At 31.2% G+C, this 21,134-nt stretch overlaps 1 protein-coding gene, 1 long non-coding RNA gene and 1 pseudogene across 4 annotated transcripts; 1 reads left to right on the top strand and 2 right to left on the bottom strand.

Moving 5' to 3' along the window:
- Positions 1–9,093: 9,093 nt before the first annotated feature.
- On the bottom strand, positions 9,094–11,780 carry LOC149511601 (uncharacterized). 3 transcript variants are annotated; one of them, XR_016333703.1, is made up of 3 exons: positions 11,394–11,684; positions 10,822–10,895; positions 9,094–9,908 (listed from the first exon to the last, which is right to left on the bottom strand). It is a non-coding gene; the product is annotated as an uncharacterized LOC149511601 (long non-coding RNA). The 3 variants fall into 3 exon arrangements; XR_016333704.1 differs by having other exon boundaries at positions 9,094–9,329; positions 11,394–11,677; XR_016333702.1 differs by having other exon boundaries at positions 9,094–10,895; positions 11,394–11,780.
- A 4,932-nt stretch (positions 11,781–16,712) lies between these two features.
- Positions 16,713–17,492, top strand: LOC111276349 (uncharacterized). The gene has a single exon (XM_022862091.2). The coding sequence runs from the start codon at positions 16,944–16,946 to the stop codon at positions 17,490–17,492; it is 549 nt and encodes a 182-aa protein (XP_022717826.2). The 5' UTR covers positions 16,713–16,943.
- Positions 17,493–17,832: 340 nt separating this feature from the next.
- LOC111276605 (uncharacterized) lies at positions 17,833–19,207 on the bottom strand (annotated as a pseudogene).
- Positions 19,208–21,134: the final 1,927 nt, after the last annotated feature.

Raw genomic sequence — 21,134 nt, 5'->3', positions numbered from 1 at the left:
CAGGATGTCTCAACTGTCTAATGTGCGAGTTTTTTAAGACAATGTAATTAGAAACAGTAAGACGCTTAATCTGTCTTCGCACCATCAATTGTTCAATGTTTGATGGGATTAGAAACATTCATCATTGATGTGCATTGGAGTGAATTGTTTCACAAACAGTCAAACACCCATCTCAGTTCTTTGTGCTTGTCAAAATTAATGGCTTTCAGGATCACTTATTGTTCTAGATGGGGACAGCTAAAAGAATTATCAATTACAACTAGTAAAGAGCTGAAAATGTCATTGTGATTCCTCATTTACAGTTGTCAGTACTTAAAATTTTACTAAATTTGAGTAGTTTCATCATATTGCCATCTCTGCTAGAGTTAAGACTTAAGACTCCACATTTGCCCAACTAGCACATTTTTACAATTAAACTAGAAACTGAAAGGCAGGCTCAATTAAAGGTACTTAGTTGATTCTCTCTCTCTCTTAATCCTTTTCTTGTCTCATATTTCTGTTTCTCTTCTTTTTTTGGGTAGCTGCTGATTAAATGTTCTCTCCTAAAATACTCTTGCATCTTGTTCTTTTTGAATCCTGTTTTGATTGGAATAGTCAGCTTGCTCCATAGGTTATATTGCACTCAGTTTTTATATTTATTAAGTTCTAGGATTCTTCTTTCTAAGAGGAAAAATAAGGATGAGATTATAGACAAATAATGTAAAATAATAATCCCACTGCTTCATTATTGTTTTCGTTCTCTAGGTGAAGCCATCTTTAACATTGAGAATCAGCATCTAAAGGGAAGAGTAAAAATGATTCAGGCATTACAATATCGTGACTTTTTGAAGTAATCGTTTCATATAATTGAAGACACCCATTTTGTTTTATTTTATTTTTTTCTTCTTTTTCTTTTGCTTTTTCTTTTCTGACAACTTTTCTGATAGCAGTACGACAACCACCAGCCACAGTCTCACAAATCCCACACTTTTTGGGATTTTAATCTTGTTTTTGCTCTATAAATAGAACCACGAAAACTCAAAACAAAAAAAGAAAAAAAACCTGAAATCTTGCAAAAAAAAATCAACTAAATTCAAAAAAAAAAAAAAAACAACTTTCTGTCAAACAAAAATCCAAAAAAAACCGAACACATACAAGCACAGAAATAACAGGCTCTGGAAACGAGGGCCACAACACCAAACAAAAAATAACACTGACAAAAAAAAAATTTCGACCAAATCTTTCAGGCCAGATCTACATCAGTTGGAGCCCGTTTTCACGAAAACAGGCTTGGATCTGGACTCAGGTGGCTGGAAGCATTCATTTAAAAAATTTTGAGTTTTTTTTACGATCGACAGACGGCGGCCTATGCGATAGTGAAATCACCGGATATTGGATTTTAGAGAGAGAAAGAGAGTGTCTGAGAAGAAGAGAGAGAAAGAAAAAGAAGGAAATTGAAAAAAAAAAGTTGATTCGGCCTTCAAATAGGCCTTCAAAATGACGTTGTTTAGAAAAGAAGCAAAACGACGCTGTTTCAACCTCAGAGGATCCGCGTGTCGACCGCCACCTGACTCGGGATCCGCGCATCCGACCTGACGACCCGTTCTCCCTTTGACCCTCGATCGATTTAGCTAAACCTCCAAGACCAGAACGAACCGCCCAGACCGATGTTGACCAGATTGTTGACTGGTTCGTCAAGTAAAAAAAAAAACTTTTTTTTTGAATTTTTTAAAATATTATTTTTTATTATTTTAAATTTTATTATTAATATTTATGCATATAAAAAATGTTTAAATTTACCAAAATAATTTTTTTTGTTTTATAATAATAATTAATAAAAATAAATAATAAAATTTATAATAAAAGTTTTTGATAAGTATAATTAAATAAAAATAAGAAAAGAAAAATTTTTACCCGACGATGATATTCAAAAGTACTCCAAGTAGTGATATCTACGAAATCTCTAGGTGAGAAGATTTTTTTTAAAATACTACCAGTGTATTGGAGTATTTATAAAATATTTTCAATACAATAAAAAAAATTTTTAATAGAATAATAAAAATTAATTAATAAATTAAGAATAAAGTAATAAAAATGAGAAAAAAGAAAATTTTACCCAATGATAGGATTATAAAAGTATTCCGAGTAGTGATGCTTTACGAAATTTTTATGTGAGAAAATTTTTTAAAATATTACCAGTGTACTGAAATATTTATAGAAAATCTTCAATATAATAAAAAAAATTTTTCTTCAAAATTTAAATTAAAAATAAAATATCAAATAAAACAATTAATAAAAATTTTTAAAAAAGAGAATAAAATGTATGCATCAACGTGGTAACATTATGCATTACATGCATGACATAATTTTTTTATAAAAAATAAATTTGAGCCTCCGAATATGAGATTCTAAGGTATTTCAAGAAGCGATGCTTAAGAAATCTCTAGGTAAAAAAGAGTTATTATAATGTTATCAATGTACTGAAACATTTTAAAAATTATTTCGATAAAAGGGTTCTAATTTATTTTTCTCAAATAAAATTCGAGCACTATAAAAACCAATTTCCCAATAAATGAAAAAATCAAGAAAATTATTTTTCAAATACCGAAAATAAGATTATTTTTTTGTCAAAATCAAAGGATAACACATAGTTAAGTGGTACCGTTTTTAAACGGGCGCTGTGAGGGTGCTAATCCTTTCCCATGCGTAACCGACTCACGAACCTAGACTGTTTCGCAGATCATAAAATTAGCTTTTTAATAAATTTTAATTAATTTTATTAAAAGGATAAATTTTAATAGGTGACCAATCGCACATAGCCAAAAAAGATTGGTGGCAACTTCGTTATGTTTTTATTTTGTTTTCAAATTCGTTAGACGAACACAAAATCGTTACGACAGCTTGACGACTTCACTGGAGATGCCATTTGTTTTCGAGAGTCAAGCGAAAATTAACTACGTGTTATCCTTAATTTTTTATTTAAACAATCTTAATCGATTTCTTAGATTTTTATTTTTCACTTTCAATAAAAAAGTAAAAAAAAAAAAAAACAAAGAAAAAATTCACACATTTCTTTTACTGTCTCTTATGCTTTATTTTTTGTATATATTACTCTCAATAAATTATGATATATTTGCACACACAATAATACGATGCATCTCATGCATGAGCTCTATACCCAGGTTTCGTCCCTTATAAGAGGAAGTAAAGTACCTATGGCCTCGTGAGGTGATAACATCTGCAATGGCAAGCGAAATACTTTCACTCAAATTGAACCATTTTCGTTCGTAGCCTATAATGGGTAAGGATCGAGGTGCCTTACTAGTCTAGCGTGGACGACAGTAAAGAATAATTTGAGAACCTTTAGACGCATGACAACTCGAACCAAGCATGTAATAAGCCATAAGAAGCCAACCTTAGGTAGAGCTTTGCCAACCCTATTGTAGAAAATACCTAAGTCCAAAACGTATAGGAATAAAAGTTGTGTGTAATATAAAAACAAAACAAAAACATGTTTTTAATCTCAAACCACATCCTTACACTAATTCAATTTTATTTTTCTTTTCTTTTTTTTTTACATTAATTATATCATACAATTCTGCATTAAGGTATTTGCTCTATGACATCTTTCTCGTAAGAAGTCTTCATAGATCCCATAGAACTATAGATTGCTCAAATCTTATGTAACAAAAGTTGTATGAAATTAATGAGAATTTTTAGTGTTGAAATTTTTTCAAGAGCAAATATCTCCCATTTGCATTCATGCATCATGTGCACCATTTTTTTTCAAAAATAAAAAATAAAATTTTTAACACATGGCATTCTTTTTTTAAAAAAAATTTATGGTAATAAAGGTTCAAGAACAGCTCACTCACCAAAAATTTTGACTTAACCTACTTGTCAACACCAGAGCTCAAACAAGAATCATAGAACAAGAACAAGCTAGTCGATTTGAGAGAATGGAGAAGGTTCAAGAAGAACTAAAAGAGGATATTGATAAGATAATGGACATGCACAAAAAGCTTGATAAAGAAAAAACGGTGGAAGAAAATTTTAGCTTTCAAGAGCAATTGCCAGACATGGTGGATCCTATTTACCCTTCAGGGTTTGAGCCACGACCAACCCTACATTCTCAAGGAACCAGAGTACAAATTTTTACTCTTGGAGGATATTTCAATCTTTATCTAAGAATGACATCCACACCTATTCTAGGATAATTTTAAAATTTTGTCAATCCTGTTATGATGAAAATTCCAAGAGTACTTGAGTGCACGATGAAACTATCAAAAAAACAAGAGAAAAATGGAAGAATAAAGCTTTAAGGTGAAAACCCAAAAAAAAAAAAAAGGGTTGTCTAGAGTAAGAATGAGATTGTAATATGAAAACTCATTGCAACCAATGATTGAGATGAGAAAATCTTGGCCTTTCCCAATATGATCTTGAATTTAGCATAGCTAGTCTTGATATCTATTAAAATACCACATTGTGATACTAAAAAAAGTGTCAAATCTGATTTAACCAGAAAAGAACCTTCCCAAAAAATTTATTGTTGAACCTAGATAAAAATTCAATTTTCCCATGCAGACTTTAGTTTGACAATTGATCATCCTAGCCTTTTGAAAAGATAGAATTACCATGTGCATAATAATGATCACCCTTTTTTTTAGAAACTTAAGAGTCATATTGTTTTATAGAGGTTGACTAAGGTAATTTTTTTTTTTAGAATTTTGTCATTAAAATAAAATGTTTTTAGAAAGGAAAAATAAAATTTCAAAAAAATTTTGAGTCAAATAAGAGGCAATATAAGAGCACAAAAGTATGTTTAATCAGTTGAGTTTTTACCACGATTTGAGGGCTCATTTTTTTCAATTCCCTTTCATCAAGTTTGAATTGGTCATATGCATATTCGATTTGAAGATGAAAATGGAAAGAAACATCGAGAAATCCAAATTATGAAGAAAGAAAGCAAAATTGATGAAAATGAGCAGCAAAGAAAGAATTTGGAATTGAGATGGAAGATTCAAGATTGAATGAAAGAGAACTTTGAAGAAAAGAAGATTTTGGATAGTAGCATATCTTGACCCTTTTAAAAATTTTTTTTTTTGAGCATTTGAACCTTTTGACATTGCATTTGCATCATTAGCTTGTCTTTCATTGATAAAGCATGTGTGTATTTGTATTTTAAGAAAAAACATTTGTATTTCATGTGCATCATTTTAGGAAAAGATATTTGTATTTCATGTGCATCATTTTAAGAAAAGACATTTATATTTGCATCCTTATTTTAAGAAAAGACATTTGCATCATAATGGTATTCACCAATTTTGGAAGCATTGAAGAAGAAAAAAGAAAAAAAAAAAAGAGAGCAAAAACATATTCAAAAGATCAAGATGAGATGACACAAGATAAGAGCTTTGAGCTCAATCTAGCTGGCAAGAAGGTTGTTAACCCAGTGAAATCAGCATCAGTTAAGAAAAATATTGTGATAAATTAGTTTCAAAGTTCTCGATGGTGATATCCGAGTATTAAAGTATGAATTTCATTTTCTTGATGATGATTTCCAAGATATTTCCAAAATTAGTCGGTGGTGATATCCGAGTTTAAAGTTTAAATTTGTATTTGTATTTTCTTAGTGGTGAAATCCAAGACATTCTTAAAATCACTAGGTGGTGATATCCGAGTATTAAAAAAAAGGGTTATTTGCATCTTTTTGGTGGTTATATCTGAGTGTTAAGGTTTGAATTGCATCTTCTCGATGGTGATATCCGAGTTTAAAATTTGAATTTGCATTTGCATTCTCTCGATGGTATATCTGAGTATTAAAATTTGAATTGCATCTTCTCGATGTGATATCCGAGTTTAAAGTTTGAATTTGCATTTGCATTCTCTCAATGGTGATATTCGAGTTTTCTTCGGTGGTGATATCTGAAGTCATTTGTATATTATCGGTGGTGATATCCGAGTTTAAAGTTTAAATTTTCATTTGCATTTTTTTGGTGGTGAAATCCAATACATTTTCAAAATCACTCAGTGGTGATATTCGAGTATTAAAAAAAAATCATTTGCATCTTTTCAGTGGTGATATTCGAGTATTAAAAAATCATTTGAATTTTTTCGGTGGTGATATCCGAAGTCATTAACATCTTCTCAGTGGTGATATCTGAGATTAAGTCCCCTTTTATGGTAATATTCAAAGTTATTTTTCAATAGTTTAATTTTAAAGTTGTTGAGCCTCTGCTTAGAGGAGCATTTCCAAGATGAGAAATTTAAAGTTGTTGAACTTCTGCTTCAAGAAGCTTTTTCAAGATAAATTTTTAAAGTTGTTGAACCTCTGCTTAGAGGAGCTTTTCCAAGATGAGAAATTTAAAGTTGTTAAACTTCTGCTTAAAGGAACTTTTTCAAGATGAATTTTTAAAGTTATTGAACCTCTACTTAGAGGAGCTTTTCCAAGATGAGAATTTTAAAGTTGTTAAGCCTCTACTTAAATGAGCTTTTTCAAGATGAGAATTTTAAAGTTGTTAAACCTCTACTTAGAAAAGCTTTTTCAAGATGAATTTTTAAAGTTATTGAGTCTCTGCTTAGATGAGCCTTTTTTAAGATGAAATTTTAAGTTGTTGAATCTCTGCTTAGAGGAGCCATTTATATTTTCAAAAGTCGTTAAGCCTTTACTTAGAGGAGCCTTTTTAAATTTTTTAAAGTTGTTGAGCTTCTGCTTAGATGAGCCATTTATATTTTTAAAAGTCGTTGAGCCTAAGCTTAGATGAGCCTCTTTAAATTTTTTAAAATTATTGAACCTCTGCTTAGAGGAATTCTTTTAAATTTTTAAAAGTCGTTGAACCTTTACTGAGAAGAGCCCTTTTAAATTTGAAAAAAAAATTGAGCCTTTACTCAGAGAAACTTTTCAAATTTTCAAAAAAAAAAAAAAAAAGCTTTGTGTTCAATGCTTTGTTTTTATTTGAACAAAATGGTTGCTTTTAGTCTTTGCTTTATTCCCGATTCTCAGAAATAAGCAAAGAGGGACAGCTAAAGACACTCATTTTGTTTTTTTTTTATTTTTTATTTTTTTTCTTTTTTCATTTCTGGCAACTTTTTTGGTAACCGCCTGACAGCCACCGACAACCATCTTGATAGCCACCAACCACAGTCCCACAAATCCCAAATGTTCTGGGATTTTAATCTTGTTTTTACTTTATAAACAGAGCCACGAAAACTCATAACAAAAAAAGAAAAAAAGCCCGAAACCATGCAAAAAAAAATCAACCAAATTCAAAAAAAAAAATAACTTTCTGTCAAACAAAATCCAAAGAAAGCTGAACACGTACAAGCATAGAAACAACAACCTCTAGAAACGAGGGCCACAACGCTAAACAAAAAACAACACAAACACAAAAAAAAAATTTCGACCAAATCTTTCAAGCCAGATCTACGCCATTTGGAGTCCTTTTTTCATGAAAACAGATTCAGATCTGGACTCAGGAGGCTGAGAGCATTCATTTCAAAATTTTTGAATTTTTTTGACGATCGACAGACGGTGACCGACGCGACGGTGTAGTTACGGGATACTGAGTTTTAGAAAGAGAAGGAAAGTGTCTGAGAAGAAGAGAGAGAAAAAAAAGAAAGAAATTAAAAAAAATAATTAATTCGACCTTTAAATAGGCTTTCAAAACGACATCATTTAGGAAAGAAGTAAAACAACGCCGTTTCAACCCTAGAGGATCTGCGTGTCAACCTGCGACCCGACCTACGATCCGCCCACCTGACTCGACTACCCGTTCTCCCTTTGACCCTCGATCGATCTAGTTGAAATGATCCAGACCAGACCGCCGTCGAACCATTGAACAGATCGAACTACCCAAACCGACGTTGACCGGACTGTTGACCACTTCAGTTCAAGTAAAAATTTTTTTTAAATATTATTTTTTATTATTTTAAATTTTATTATTAATATTTATGCATATAAAAAATGTTTAAATTTACCAAAATAAATTTTTATTATTTTATAATAATAATTAATAAAAATAAATAATAAAAATTTTTTATAAGTATAATTAAATAAAAATAATACAAAATTAATAAAAAATAAGAAAAAAATTTTTTACCTGACGATGAAATTCAAATGTACTTTGAGTAGTAATACCTACGAAATCTCTAGGTAAAAAGATTTTTTTTTAAATACTATCGGTGTACAGTATTTATAAAAAAATTTTCAATACAATAAAAATTAATTAATAAATTAAGAATAAAGTAATGAAAATGAAAAAAAAAAGAAAATTTTACCTAATGATGAGATTCTAAAAGTATTCTGAGTAGTGATACTTTACGAAATCCTTATATGAGAAGATTTTTTAAAATATTACCAATGTATTGAAATATTTATAGAAAATCTTCAATATAATAAAAAAATTTTTCTTCAAAATTTAAATTAAAAATAAAATATCAAATAAAACAATTAATAAAAATTTTTAAAAAGAAGAAAAAAATGTGTGCATTAACGTGGTAACGTTCTGTATTGCATGCATGACACTTTTTTTGCGAAAAATAAATTTGAGCCTCTGAAGATGAGATTCTAAAGTATTCCAAGAAACGATGCCTAAGAAATCTCTAGGTGAGAAAGAGTTCTTCTAATGTTACCAATGTATTGGAATATTTTAAGAATTATTTCGATAAAAAGGATTCTAATTTATTTTTCTCAAATAAAATCCGAGCACTATAAAAACCAATTCCCAATAAATGAAAAAATCAAGAAAATTATTTTCAAACACCAAAAATAAGACTATTTTTTATCAAAATCAAAGGATAACAAGCAGTTAAATGGTATCATTTTTAAACGTACGCTGTGAGGGTGCTAATCCTTCCTCACACGTAACTGAATCCCAAATTCAGACTATTTCGTAGACCATAAAATTAGTTTTTTAATAAATTTTAATTAATTTTATTAAAAAAATAAATTTTAATAGATGGTCAATCGCATCTAACCAAAAAAGATTGGTGACGACTACGTTATATTTTTATTTCGTTTCCAAATTCATCGGGCGGAGACAACCATTACGACAATAATTTTTCTCCACTCATATTCACTATGCAATTATGGGTGCATATTTCAATGATACAGAGTAACACACGAATTTGATGATGATATTGAACCCTGTAATACGCTTATAGTCCAACATGCATTCATCAATCAAAGTACATTTATCAATAATGAGGAATTTTTTTTTTCAGAAATTATACCTCTGCCAGGTGGGAAACACCAATGAATATCCGCAATTGAGAAAAAGATACTTCAGCTTCAAGGTGGATACTGCATCTCAAATTTGATGGAGCTGCAAAATTTGAGAATCTTTATCTACCTGCCATTGAGATAATATGGAAAGTTAGGTCCCAACCAAGCTGTAACCCTTCAAAATCTTTCTTCTTCGGAAATAATTGACTGCGAGAGGCGGAGTTATGTCCCATGATCACTCAGAATCTAATGCAATTGAGCTATCTAAAGATTTTTTGATGTTAAGCATTGGAGCAAATTATTGATGAGGATCACTTTTGGCATCATCATTGCAGGGTCATCTCCAACCTTTATGCTTCCGAATCTAAGCACAGAGTTCCAAGTACAGAGTCTGAAGATTTGTCAGAAAGTGAACTTCTTCTAGCAACAACTGGAGATACTCTTGCACAGACAGTGTAAGTGCTTTAAGTTAACACCAAGAGCTAAAATTCCCAGGGATTTCACCCCTTCCAAAAATGCACTTCACACTTCAAACTTGACACCAAATAGTAATGCTTGAAGATTTGCGCAAAGCAATCCATCTAGTTGAATAACATCCAAAGTTTTCACTCTTAGGCCACTCCTTTACACAAGGCCAACTTTTACATCAAGATGTTCTCTTCTTCCATGCAATCCAATGGGCGAAATAACTGACCACATTATAAAGCTTCAAATATTGTTTGTCATCAGTATCCAACAATAACCCAAAATTTTGTAGCTTAGTTACTATTACATGTGTTTTCCACTTGCATGTTCAATGAACTTAACATCTTCTAACAATCGTTATCAATACAAATCTCGTTAACTCAATATTAATTTCATAATCTTCAGGAAAAAGGAACAAAACAAGAAACATAACCTAGTTTTTTTTATTTGCAAATAATCATAACTCAGCTTAAGGCCTTTCATACTTAAATTTGTGTGGGTAAAGGACAATTATCCACACTAATAAATCTAGAGAATGGGTTTCATGTTTATGAAAAATTATGTTTGAAATGATCAATGTTCTGATACCAACACAACCTATCTTAATTCATAAAATAATAATAAGACAAGGTTAGGGCCTCTAACACCAATAGATAGAAGCTTCCCAACAGCACTTGCATCCTCCTCTCCAAATCCCTTATGTTCTCTCTAGCAGCACCAATATATTCTTCTGCCTCTACAGGATCTCTTGCTCTAACATTTCTCAAAAAGAGATCTCCAAAGGCAAACTTATAAATATGTAAAAAGAGCTTTGAGTAGCTGTGGTATCATTAAAAGATATGATAAAAAGCAAGAAATACAGCAACTAGAAAACGAGAAACAAAAAACTCCAATAAGAAGAATTTTCAGTTCCTTCTTTAGTCGCTTCTTCAAATTTTAGGCCAAGTAAGTTTTTGTTTTTCTACTTTTCTTCTCACTTCTTTCACCAAATTTGTCTTCCCAACACCTCCCATTCCATGTACTCCAATCATGCTCACATCATCATACTCCAAGGCCACCATAATTTGATAAAAAAGAAGTGCTGAAGATTTGCAAGAAGTAAAGTATCTAGACTGAAAGAACACTATTCCAAGAAGGGAAGTAAGGTGGCCTACTCGTTCAAATTTGCAAGTCTTTTGGTGCTTGGTAAGAGATTGCTCCTAATCCACCTTCATGGTTGTGACTGCAGCTGTAGATAACATTTGACAAGAGTATCAATGCCACAGTCCTATTAAGTAGAACAACAATTTTCAAAGATGTGCTGATTTAACTGAAACCTCAACATATTTTTCTTTATCAAATAAAAGCAGTTGTTTCAATTTGATTAAGATATTCAAACACTGGAGGATTATTCAACTAGGCTATAAAACTGCATTCCTTTAAAGATTTCTGCGATCCAGTGAGATTTCTAATTCCCTGAATTTATGCTAAAACTGTTTTCAAGGTAATCACACTAAATCTACCGGTAAACATTGCAGGATAACATTGCTTTTGTCAAGGGAATTGGCGAATTCAACTTCAAATCATAACAAAATCACTACTTAAGTACTCATCTTTTGAAACTTATTTTTAACATTCTTTCATAAAAATCTGCATACAAACCATACAAGATCTAATGTACTCTTGCATTTCACTTCTTCCTTTGATGTAAATAAATAAATAAATAAAGGTATTGCTTTTTTCTTACCTCCCTGCTCTCTTCAATCATCAAACAGATCTTTGCCTAATTGAAATGATAAGCCAAAAAAATATGAGTTTTGATTAAATGGATCGTATTGAGACTGTGAAGAACTTTGGAGATGGAATCTTTGATACCAGTTGAGTTGGAAATCTACTTCCCAAGACGTTGCTTTATACTATATTTTTATTACAGTTCTCTCTCTTCAATTATTTCCATGAGTGCTTTTACTGGCACATTTTCATGCTACTTTATTCACTGTACCAATTTTTTTGTTGTTTATCTGTTTCTTGTGCTGGAATTTATTAATTTTGAAACTTGAAATTTAGGGTTGCAGCATTGTCCCTTAGAGGTTGAGGAATGCTAGGGAAAGTCACTTTCGACGACTGCTTATCACACCCGAGCTCTAAGAGAGCCACGTTATCTAAATGTTGATCTTCAAATCGGTAACTTCTTCTCATAGCAAGGTATAATTTGTCTAATTTTTTTTTAATTTCTCTTTTATCTTCTCTCTCTTAACTCTGCAAAACTAATAAGAGTTACAAAACTTTTTTTACTTTTTGTCTGCTGTCTCTGTAACTCTCTACCTTCTCTCTCTTTAACTTTTTACTTCTCTTAACACTGTAGAAATTGAAAAACGCAAACTGATACTCGAAAGAAAGCACAATTTTGTGCGACACTAGCACCCAAGCTTTCAATGGCCCCAAGTGGTTCTTTCATTTTTTGAATTATTTTTTATTTACTCTTCTCTCTTTCTCAAAATACCAAAGTGTTGGAATTTAATTGCTCCATTGATAAACTTTTTTTAAGTTTCTAATTTGTTTGTGTTAGAATCTCTACTGTTCCAAAAATCTTTGATTTCTCTTTTTTTTTTTTTTTGACAAATAGCAAGCAAAAATTCTTGTAATTTTTTTTTGGGTATACATTGTAGGTTTTTTGCATACCTCTTCACCGGTTTTTGTAAATTTATTTTTTTACGGTCACGCTTTTCTCTGAAAAGCGAAAACTGAAATTGTTAGTGGTATACATTATAGTTAAAATATATGGAGATTTTATATATTACAGCTCCGTTGAAAACGCAAAAGCCGTTAATTCCGTCCGAAATACTATTGGGTCATCGTTGTCGTTGTCTTCGTTATCGTCGATGACATCGAAATCTACATTGTTGGCCGGAGAGATAGGGGTTAGAGGGCCGGCGTTTGTATTCGTGGTGGATGGGTGTTTGGATGAAGATGAGTTGAGAGGGCTTAAGAGTGAGTTGTTGCGATTGGTGGAACAGTTGCCAGAGAGCGCATTGGTTGGGTTAGTTACGTTTGATGCAATGGTGAATGTGCATGACCTTGGGTTTTCGGAGTGTTCGAGGGTTGTCGTGTTTCATGGTAATCAGGAGCTTTCTTCAGAGCAGGTAATGAGGATTGGAAACTATAGAAAAGCTCAACACTTCATTTTTCTATTTGTTGGATTATTAGTTTTGAATAGTTTGTTCTTGTAATTACTTATGAAATGAGAGTGTTGACTGTTTAAGTAGTGAGAGTAGCTGATGGGATGAGTGCAAGTCCAAAATGATGCTTTTGCCTAACCTGCTCAAGCTTCCTGTACTAGGCTCCTAGCACCCTGCTTTTGTCGGAACATTCTTAGTTTTGATGTGATATAAATAATTCTGTTCCGTACTTCAGATACAAAAGTTTCTTGTAAAGAGTCCTGTTAACCAAAAATCAGAGTTTTCTGCTACCCATATCTGAATGTGAGTTCAATATGACATTTGCAATCGAGGAGCTCCATTCTTCTGCGCAGGTGACACCGGGCCCTTGGCTTCTAAGGTCAACAGAAGTGGCAACATCAACTGCACTAGGACTTTTGGAAAGATGCTTGGTTAACACTGGGTCCAGGATCATGGTCTTCACATCTGGACCTGCTAAAAATTAGTATTTAGTTGAGAAAATAGTATTTACACTATTATTAAATTTTTTTACTAAATTTAGTGTCATGAGTAAAATTATATCAACTTTAGTTGAGAAAATAATCAACAAAATTAAAAAATATATATTATAATAAATATAAAATTGGGACAGTTATTTTTTATATTTCATTGACAAAATTACAAAATTATTTACTTTTACATAAAAAAAAAACCTATTTAACTTATCTTTTAATTATTAAAAAAGAAAAACATTCGGAGGTGTGTCAAATTTTAATTTTTTTATTATAAGTTATTTTTTTAGTACAATAAGATAAGCTAATTTTTTGGATTAAATAAAATTAATTATTATAAATAATATAATTTAAGAGTAAAATGATTGTCTAGTTTTTATTTTTATTTTTTATAATAAATTTGCTTGGATACTTTACATAACCATAGAATTAAATTTAAAAATTATTTTGAATAAAAAAAAGAAAACGAAATATATTGAAATTTTAATAAAAATTAAAAAATTAAATAAATAAAACTGACCGTAAGAAAAATTATATATAACGTATATATATATATATATTGTTCAATTCAAAATTATCAGAAAAAACAGTGACAATATTAATATATTTTAGGAACACCAATGGTATTTTAGTCTTTAGGTAACTTTTTGGATGTGTCCTGAAAATTGGGGCCATGCAACAGAAAAAGAGCGAAAAAAAAGAGATGACTTGAATATTCGGTTGCCGGTTTTTAGTTGAAAAAATGTGGAAACGTGGCTTCATGTACGAGGGAGTGATGGAGGGCGACAGCAGCTACGAGTGCCACTAGCATTCCCCAGGTTGAAGTAGTAGATTAAATATTGTAAATTAGTTATTTTGCATGAAATTTAATAAAATAATTACTATTTTTATCGAAATATATAATATTATTTAACATAAACAAATTTCTTTTCATGAAGCTAATAGTACTATGTTGCCAGTGACAGATTAGAATTCCTTTTTAGTAATTGTGGATTGTTATAGGATATTGGATAGTGAGAGTGAATAAACTAGTAGAGAACAGGCCTTGAATGCACGCTTCCAAGTGCTAGCAGCCCCATGGCTGCTGTAGAGGGCAGCAAGCAGTAGGACTAGCTGCTGCCAAATGCTCTGCTTCTGCATTTTATTTCCCATTAAACTATTTTTTTTCAGTTTTTGAATAACAGGATGAAAACTGATTGCGTTTCATTTTGGTTTGTTATTCTGGTTTTCGTTATGCAAATATCTTTGTTTCTCCCAGTTGCGAAGTTTGATCTCCGTTATTTTAGGTGTCATCTATCAAAGTAAACATTGCTGCATTCCCATTAATGGCTCCTTGTCAACTATTGCGGTTCCAAGGGGGGGGGGGGGGGGGGGGGGGTGGGGGGGGGTTGAGTCGGTAAACAATTAAACATCTTTGTAGGAGTGGCAGTGTTAATTTCGTGTTTGTATTTTCTTCTTCTGCTTTTTGTAACTTTTTGTACTCACTATCGCATGTTTCCCTGCTTTATTTTGGATGAATATATTCAACTATTCACCAGAGAGAACGAATGAGATATGAAACTTTTATCAGTTTTATTTGGTCTTAGAGATTTAGCCTCCCTTTTCTCCGGTGAAGATTTGCACTATTTACATTTTTTTAACATGGTTGAAGAGCAAGTTCTGGTGTGTCAATTGAGTTAAATACACCAACAAATGATTGGTACAATTGGCAAGTATCATCTTTCTCAACGTAAAGATTTTAAGTTCAAATCGAATTAGTAGTCGCTTGTTAGAATTATTTCAAATACATGATTTTTAGTTATTTGTCTTAAGTGTATATATTATCTTAATTTAAGAGACTGAATAATTTATTTTCCTCTTTTTTTTTTTACCAAAAAAAAGTTGTTTCCCTTTGCATTCCAAGGTATCAGATTTGCTAGGAATTGAGTTCCAACTTTGTAGAAAACCATTTTCTAAGAGGTGTATAAATCATTTGTTAGACATCTCCTAACTCCAAATTGGTTTTCTAAGGAGGCCAAGGCTTATGAGGAATTGGAAAAGAAAAATTCACAAGAATCCAACTCCAACCTTATGAGAAACATCTTCTAAAAGAGGTGAGTGAACCATTTGTTAGACATCCCCTAAATCCAAATCTAGAATTTGTAAATGTCTGATGGCCTTTATCAATACACACCATCTATGTTCTCAAAGAAAAGATTGTTCCTTTTTGTATCCTGTTTGAAATAAGATCAACTCCTCCGTTCCTTCTACAAACACAAAAGAAGGCTCACTCTCTCCATATACTGATATGCAATCACAATTCACTAGTTCACTTCCATATAAAAGCTACCTATAAATATTATGATTTCGACAAATTTTTCTTTATCAAGTACAATTGGAGGAAGGGGAATTCAAACATGTTTCTTTGAGAGATTTTGGTGTATGATTTTGATCAAGTGCAAAGAAAAATAACACAAAAAAATAACTATTAGCATTTGATTGATTATATGAATTTCTTTTAACATGTAATAACGTAAAACTATACAATAAAAGATAACTCTAATTTCACATCTGGATCTCCAAAATCCGAACCTCGAGTTCTTGACAGACTTGGGTGTTTCTTGGAGGCCAAGAAACCTAACTAATTCTTCACTAACTGATTAACTACTATTCAATAATTCAATCAAAGAGCTAGATTTAGATCAATCAACATACCACCAACAGCTTTCTCTGCCGATGGATTGTTCATCAACTCTTTCATCTCAGCCTTCTTAACTGCTTCCTTCTTTGCCCCTTCCACATGTTGCTTCTTCCGCAACTTCATCATCCCATTACCAGAAGTTGATTTCAAAGAGCCTTTTCGTGTAACATAACGATGGATAACGGTATCCGAATTCGGAAACATGGATACTTTCCCTTTCTCTGAGATAGTAACAATGGCGACTCGTGCCCCGCATAAGGTTGAAAGTTCAGTAGCTTTCTTGAACAAATTCCCTCTACGTTTGGAGGTGGCTATTCTACTCACTTTTATCTTCGCCACAGCCATAGGAAGCAAAACCAAGAGCAAAATATATATATTTCAATGAAATACGAATTGATTGTATTTTCCAAAAAAAAAAAAAAATTTATAGTCTGAAAATAAGAGAAGAAGAAAAGATTACAAGTGATTTAATAAAGGTTTTCACAATATAGATTCGAATTTGATAAGATATATATATGAGTATAATTTTAGGTTTTAAGGTTGTCCTTGTAGGAGTAGGATTACAACTTTTTCTAGATTTTTAAGTTTATTAAAATGGTAAAACTGCTTGTGCATGAAGTAAAAGGAGAAAAAAAAGGGTACTTGCCATATATTTTTTTTATTTCTTTTCTTAATTGGTTTAAATCTTTCCTAAATTTTCTTATGGGATCATATTCAAAAACTAGTTGGTAAAAAGTCAATAGAACTGTCTTTCTGCAAAGCCATTAGAATCCTAATGGGACAAGGAAAAACCATAGCTTTTTACCTTGTATACATTGTTATATATATGTAAACCTTTATCCTCCTAATGCCTTCGATCCCAAAGCCTAAAAGATAAAAACCCATAGTTTAGTTCTCTCTGTTTTTGTTCTTCGTAGTTTCAATTTTCAGCTTTGATAGTATTAGCCATGTACGCAAGTACGAGTAGTAAAAGACCAAAAGGCCGCGGTCGAAGAAAGATTGAGATCAAGAAAATAGAGAACCAACGGAAACGATGGGTAGCTTTTTCTAAAAGGAAGAAGGGTTTACTAAAGAAAGCTGCCCAATTATCAATGCTGAGTGGGGAAGAGATTGGTGTTATCATAATTTCAGAACAAGGAAGGGTTTATACTTCTGAGAATGCTGATTGTGTTGTTGAACGTCTTCTGCTCTCTCAAAACATTATCAAAGATGATGATAATGATGATAATGATGATGATGTTGATGATGACATGATTGATGATGACGACATGATTGATGATGATGAGAAAGACGATGATAATCAAGGTGGATTTTGGTGGAACCATCCGGTTGATTTTGTGAAGATCAATGATGGGAAACAGAATTTAGCACAGATTAATGAAGATGGAGAGAATTTGCAAGGTTTGATGAAGAAAGAAGAAGATAGAATGAAGAAGATGAAGAGTATAAACTGCTTGATTGATCTAAATAAAGCTCCTGATGAGCAGTTTTCTTGAAAAGGCAGCAAAGGGTTTTTGTTAATGTTGGAATAGTTCTTTGATAATTCAATTACCATTGAGTAGGGAATAGATTTTCGTAGCTGCATTCATGGTTAGATTTCTAGTATTAGTTTCAGTTATCAGGCAACTTGCAAATCAATCCAGACATATTTGTAAATCTGGTATTGTGTTTTTGTAATTCTTGGGTACTGGCAGGATTTGTTTTTTACTGGCTACATTTTCAAGAAATTTTAGTTATTGCTATTTTCATGTATTAGAAAATATTGTTATTGATAAGTAAAGCTCATTACACATCTCAATCGGCAGAGGCTGCAACTCCGGCTTTGCTAATAAAAAATCATCATTAAACAACAAAAGTAAACCAGAAAAGAATCAACTCCAGTAGCCTTCTTCAATCCGAAAACAGAACAAAAAAAAAAATGGTGGAAAAGAAACAGAATGTTGTTCATGAAGAATAAACTCAAATTCTAGTAACCATTAGGGACTGAGATAGGTTCAGAGGTGAAGAAGAAAGGCCCCACGGAATACAATTTTGAATGCTTCTCATTGAGAACTCGATAGCTGACAGAAAGAGGAGCACCAGTAATCCCTTTGTTGACATTTGTTGGAACATTGCAGGTTTCCAATGGAGACCTTTCAAGGAATGCTTTGCAATCTTTAAGCTTAAAGACTTATCTGCCACACTTAAAGACGACACTGTTGCAAAGAAGTAACCCTTTGCATCAGTTGGTACACTGCAAATAGGTAGAGTTTTCTCGTGTCCAATCTCATCAACAGCTTGACATGTTACCTTCGCTAAAGCCCCTGCAATCACAGGAAATTAAGAAATTTATTAGTAAAAATATGAATGACAGTGAAGCTGAATACTTAATTTTAGTCGAAGTCACAATTTAGAAAGAGATATTACCTTGAATTGGATAGTGCTTGGGACCTGATTTACATAAAACAAGCCCTTCAACAGCACTGGACCAAAGCTTTTCTTTTTCTTCTGGCTCTGGCTTGTAATTGTTTTGTTTTGTGCCATAATTGGGCTCTTCTTCTCCTTCTGGTTTCCGATCGTAACCAGGTTTCTCTTCGGGATTTGGCTTGTAAATGACTGGTTTTTCACCATAATCAGGCTTTTTCTCTCCTGGCTTTGAACCATACTCAGGCTTTGCTTCTCCTTCTGGCATTTGCCGAGGGCTATCAGCTGGGATTCCATGATAACCATATTTAGATGAATCATTACCATAATCAGCAGCAAAAGCAATGACTAGCAATGACAAGAGAAGCAATGAGAAAGGAACAAAGAAGCGAGTGAAAGCCATGACAATATCTTCCAATACAACTAATCTGCAATGTAAATTATAAAGCCGAAAAGAGAAAGAAATATGGATGGATGAAGTGTAGGGCTGTCCTCCAATGCCTTTTATAAGGAGAAAATTGGGTCCAACATAAGACATAAATGATAAATGCTTGCCAATATTAGTAAGATTAAGAAAATAAAATACAAAAAATAAAAAAGACCTTGGTTACTCGATTTATGGCATGCGACGTGTTGTGGACTTGCCTGGCACTATTGGTTAACGGGCATGAATGCCAACATTACAAACATTATGCCTTGCACACAGTTATCATATCTAAACCCCTGAATCAAACAAATATGTTTTTAACAGTTTAGGCTAATTAAATAAATTTTAAATGAGAATTCAAAGATTTGGTTGGTGCATGATTCCCTTTTATAAAAACTTGAATTCAAATCCTCAAATCCTCAAATCAAGATATATATATATATATATATATATATATATATAAGGTAGGAGGTCAATAATCGTATTTGTTAGTAGAATGTTATAATTTTTGTTCCAATAATTAAGGTTTAATTTTTGACAAATTCAAATATGTATAAAAAAAAAGTTGCATATGAACAATTTGCTAATATTGACATTTTTTATACTCTCAATTTGTTTGCTTTGGAAAATAAAGAAAAAAAAATTAACCATATATATTCTTAATAATTTATTAAATTAAATATTTTATCCTTAAATAATAATTTTTATGAAATTAAAATATTAACTAATTTTTATTTTTTTCTTATTAACATTGAAATTCTCGTTCTTTTACTTAAATGATGTCTGTATGCAAACATATGCAAACTTGAATTAAAACTCATAATCAATTTCAAAATCACATTACCTGCCAAATTGCTTGATATCCAAAAGTGAATGTTCAACATATATCGAACCTCAATTAATTAATTATTTTTTAATAACATTGAAGCTTTTAATTATTAAAGCACATTTTTAAATTGATAATTTTTTAATTAAATTAAATATTCTTCATTTATTTGCTTATTAACTTGAGATTTTTTAATATAAATTAAGAATTAATGGATCTTTTTCTCCTTTATACCTAATTAATTGCTTAAGCTTGAATCAAAGACTTCTAATTTTTTCAAAAAGAAAAAGAAACAATCACTAGTTTGCTTAGTAACTAACATAAAGGATGTAGACATAACGAAAAGATAAATGTAAATTTTGAAATAACCTAAATTTTTATTGGGGCACCATTGAAAGAAGAAAAGAAAACAAAGCAACATCTATTACTAAAGTCTTGGTTTAGTGATAAGAAAGAATTCTTAAAACCTTGAGGTCTTAAATTTAAATTTTACTGTGTGATTTTGGTTTTATTTGTATTTTAATTTGTTAGTTATTATGTTTATTTGATTATTCAATAATTTTTTATACATAAATATACTACTTGATTATGTTAGTGCAAAAACTGAAAATCTAAAATTTTTGTTTTTGGTAAATTTGAAATTTTGAGGAAAAGCTCCAAAGCATATAATGGTGCCATTTTCCTTAAAATTTTATTCACTCCCACCATGTTATTTACTTAGTTGGTGTGTGTAAGGGTTGCAAGCAATAAACCTTCAGTATATAATAAAGTTTAGTGATTGATTACATTTTGTACTAACGAAATTAGTTTATCGAGTATTTACCGGCTTATTACAAGTTCATCGATCTTGTATAAGGTTTTTTGTAGCAAAACTTTAAAAAGGAATTCTAGAGTTTATTGAAAAAAAAGGGAGAGTTCTGAAAATTGTTTCTGTATATTCTCAAAAAATCAATAGAGTTTATATAACCAATTAAGTGTTTGTTTATTCTACAGACATATAACTGTCTATTTTGAATAGAGAGAAATTGTCCGTTTTTTAACAGTTAAAAACTGTCTATTTTAAACAAACATATCTATTTGTTTTGTATAGACTGCTTATTAATCTATCTGTCTACTTTGGACAAACTTAATTGTCTATCTGTTTTAGACAGACTTAACTAATTAGACACTTAATTAAATAAAAAGTTTTAAAAAATAACATATTATTTTATTTACTACACTATACATATCAAGTACCAACTACCATTAATTAAATATTAATATTAATTATTTAATTAATGCAAGACCTATAAAGCTTGAAAATTCAAGCCCATCAAAGCTTGAAAATCCAAGCCCATGGTCCATTATCCACTTAAGTCAACTACAGTGGACTTTTACTCCTCTTAATTTAAATGATTATCTTATTTGCTCTTTTTCCAATGTGGGATTATTTCCCATAATTTATTTTGAAAATTTCTAGCAATCTCTCACCATTTTCAAAAT

This window comes from Durio zibethinus, chromosome 25 (genome assembly GCF_047325235.1).
Source record: "Durio zibethinus cultivar Kanyao isolate XHJ-2024 chromosome 25, ASM4732523v1, whole genome shotgun sequence".
Classification (NCBI taxonomy): domain Eukaryota; kingdom Viridiplantae; phylum Streptophyta; class Magnoliopsida; order Malvales; family Malvaceae; genus Durio; species Durio zibethinus.
Note: the sequence above shows the minus strand (reverse complement) of the source record. Positions and strands in the feature narration are given on the sequence as shown.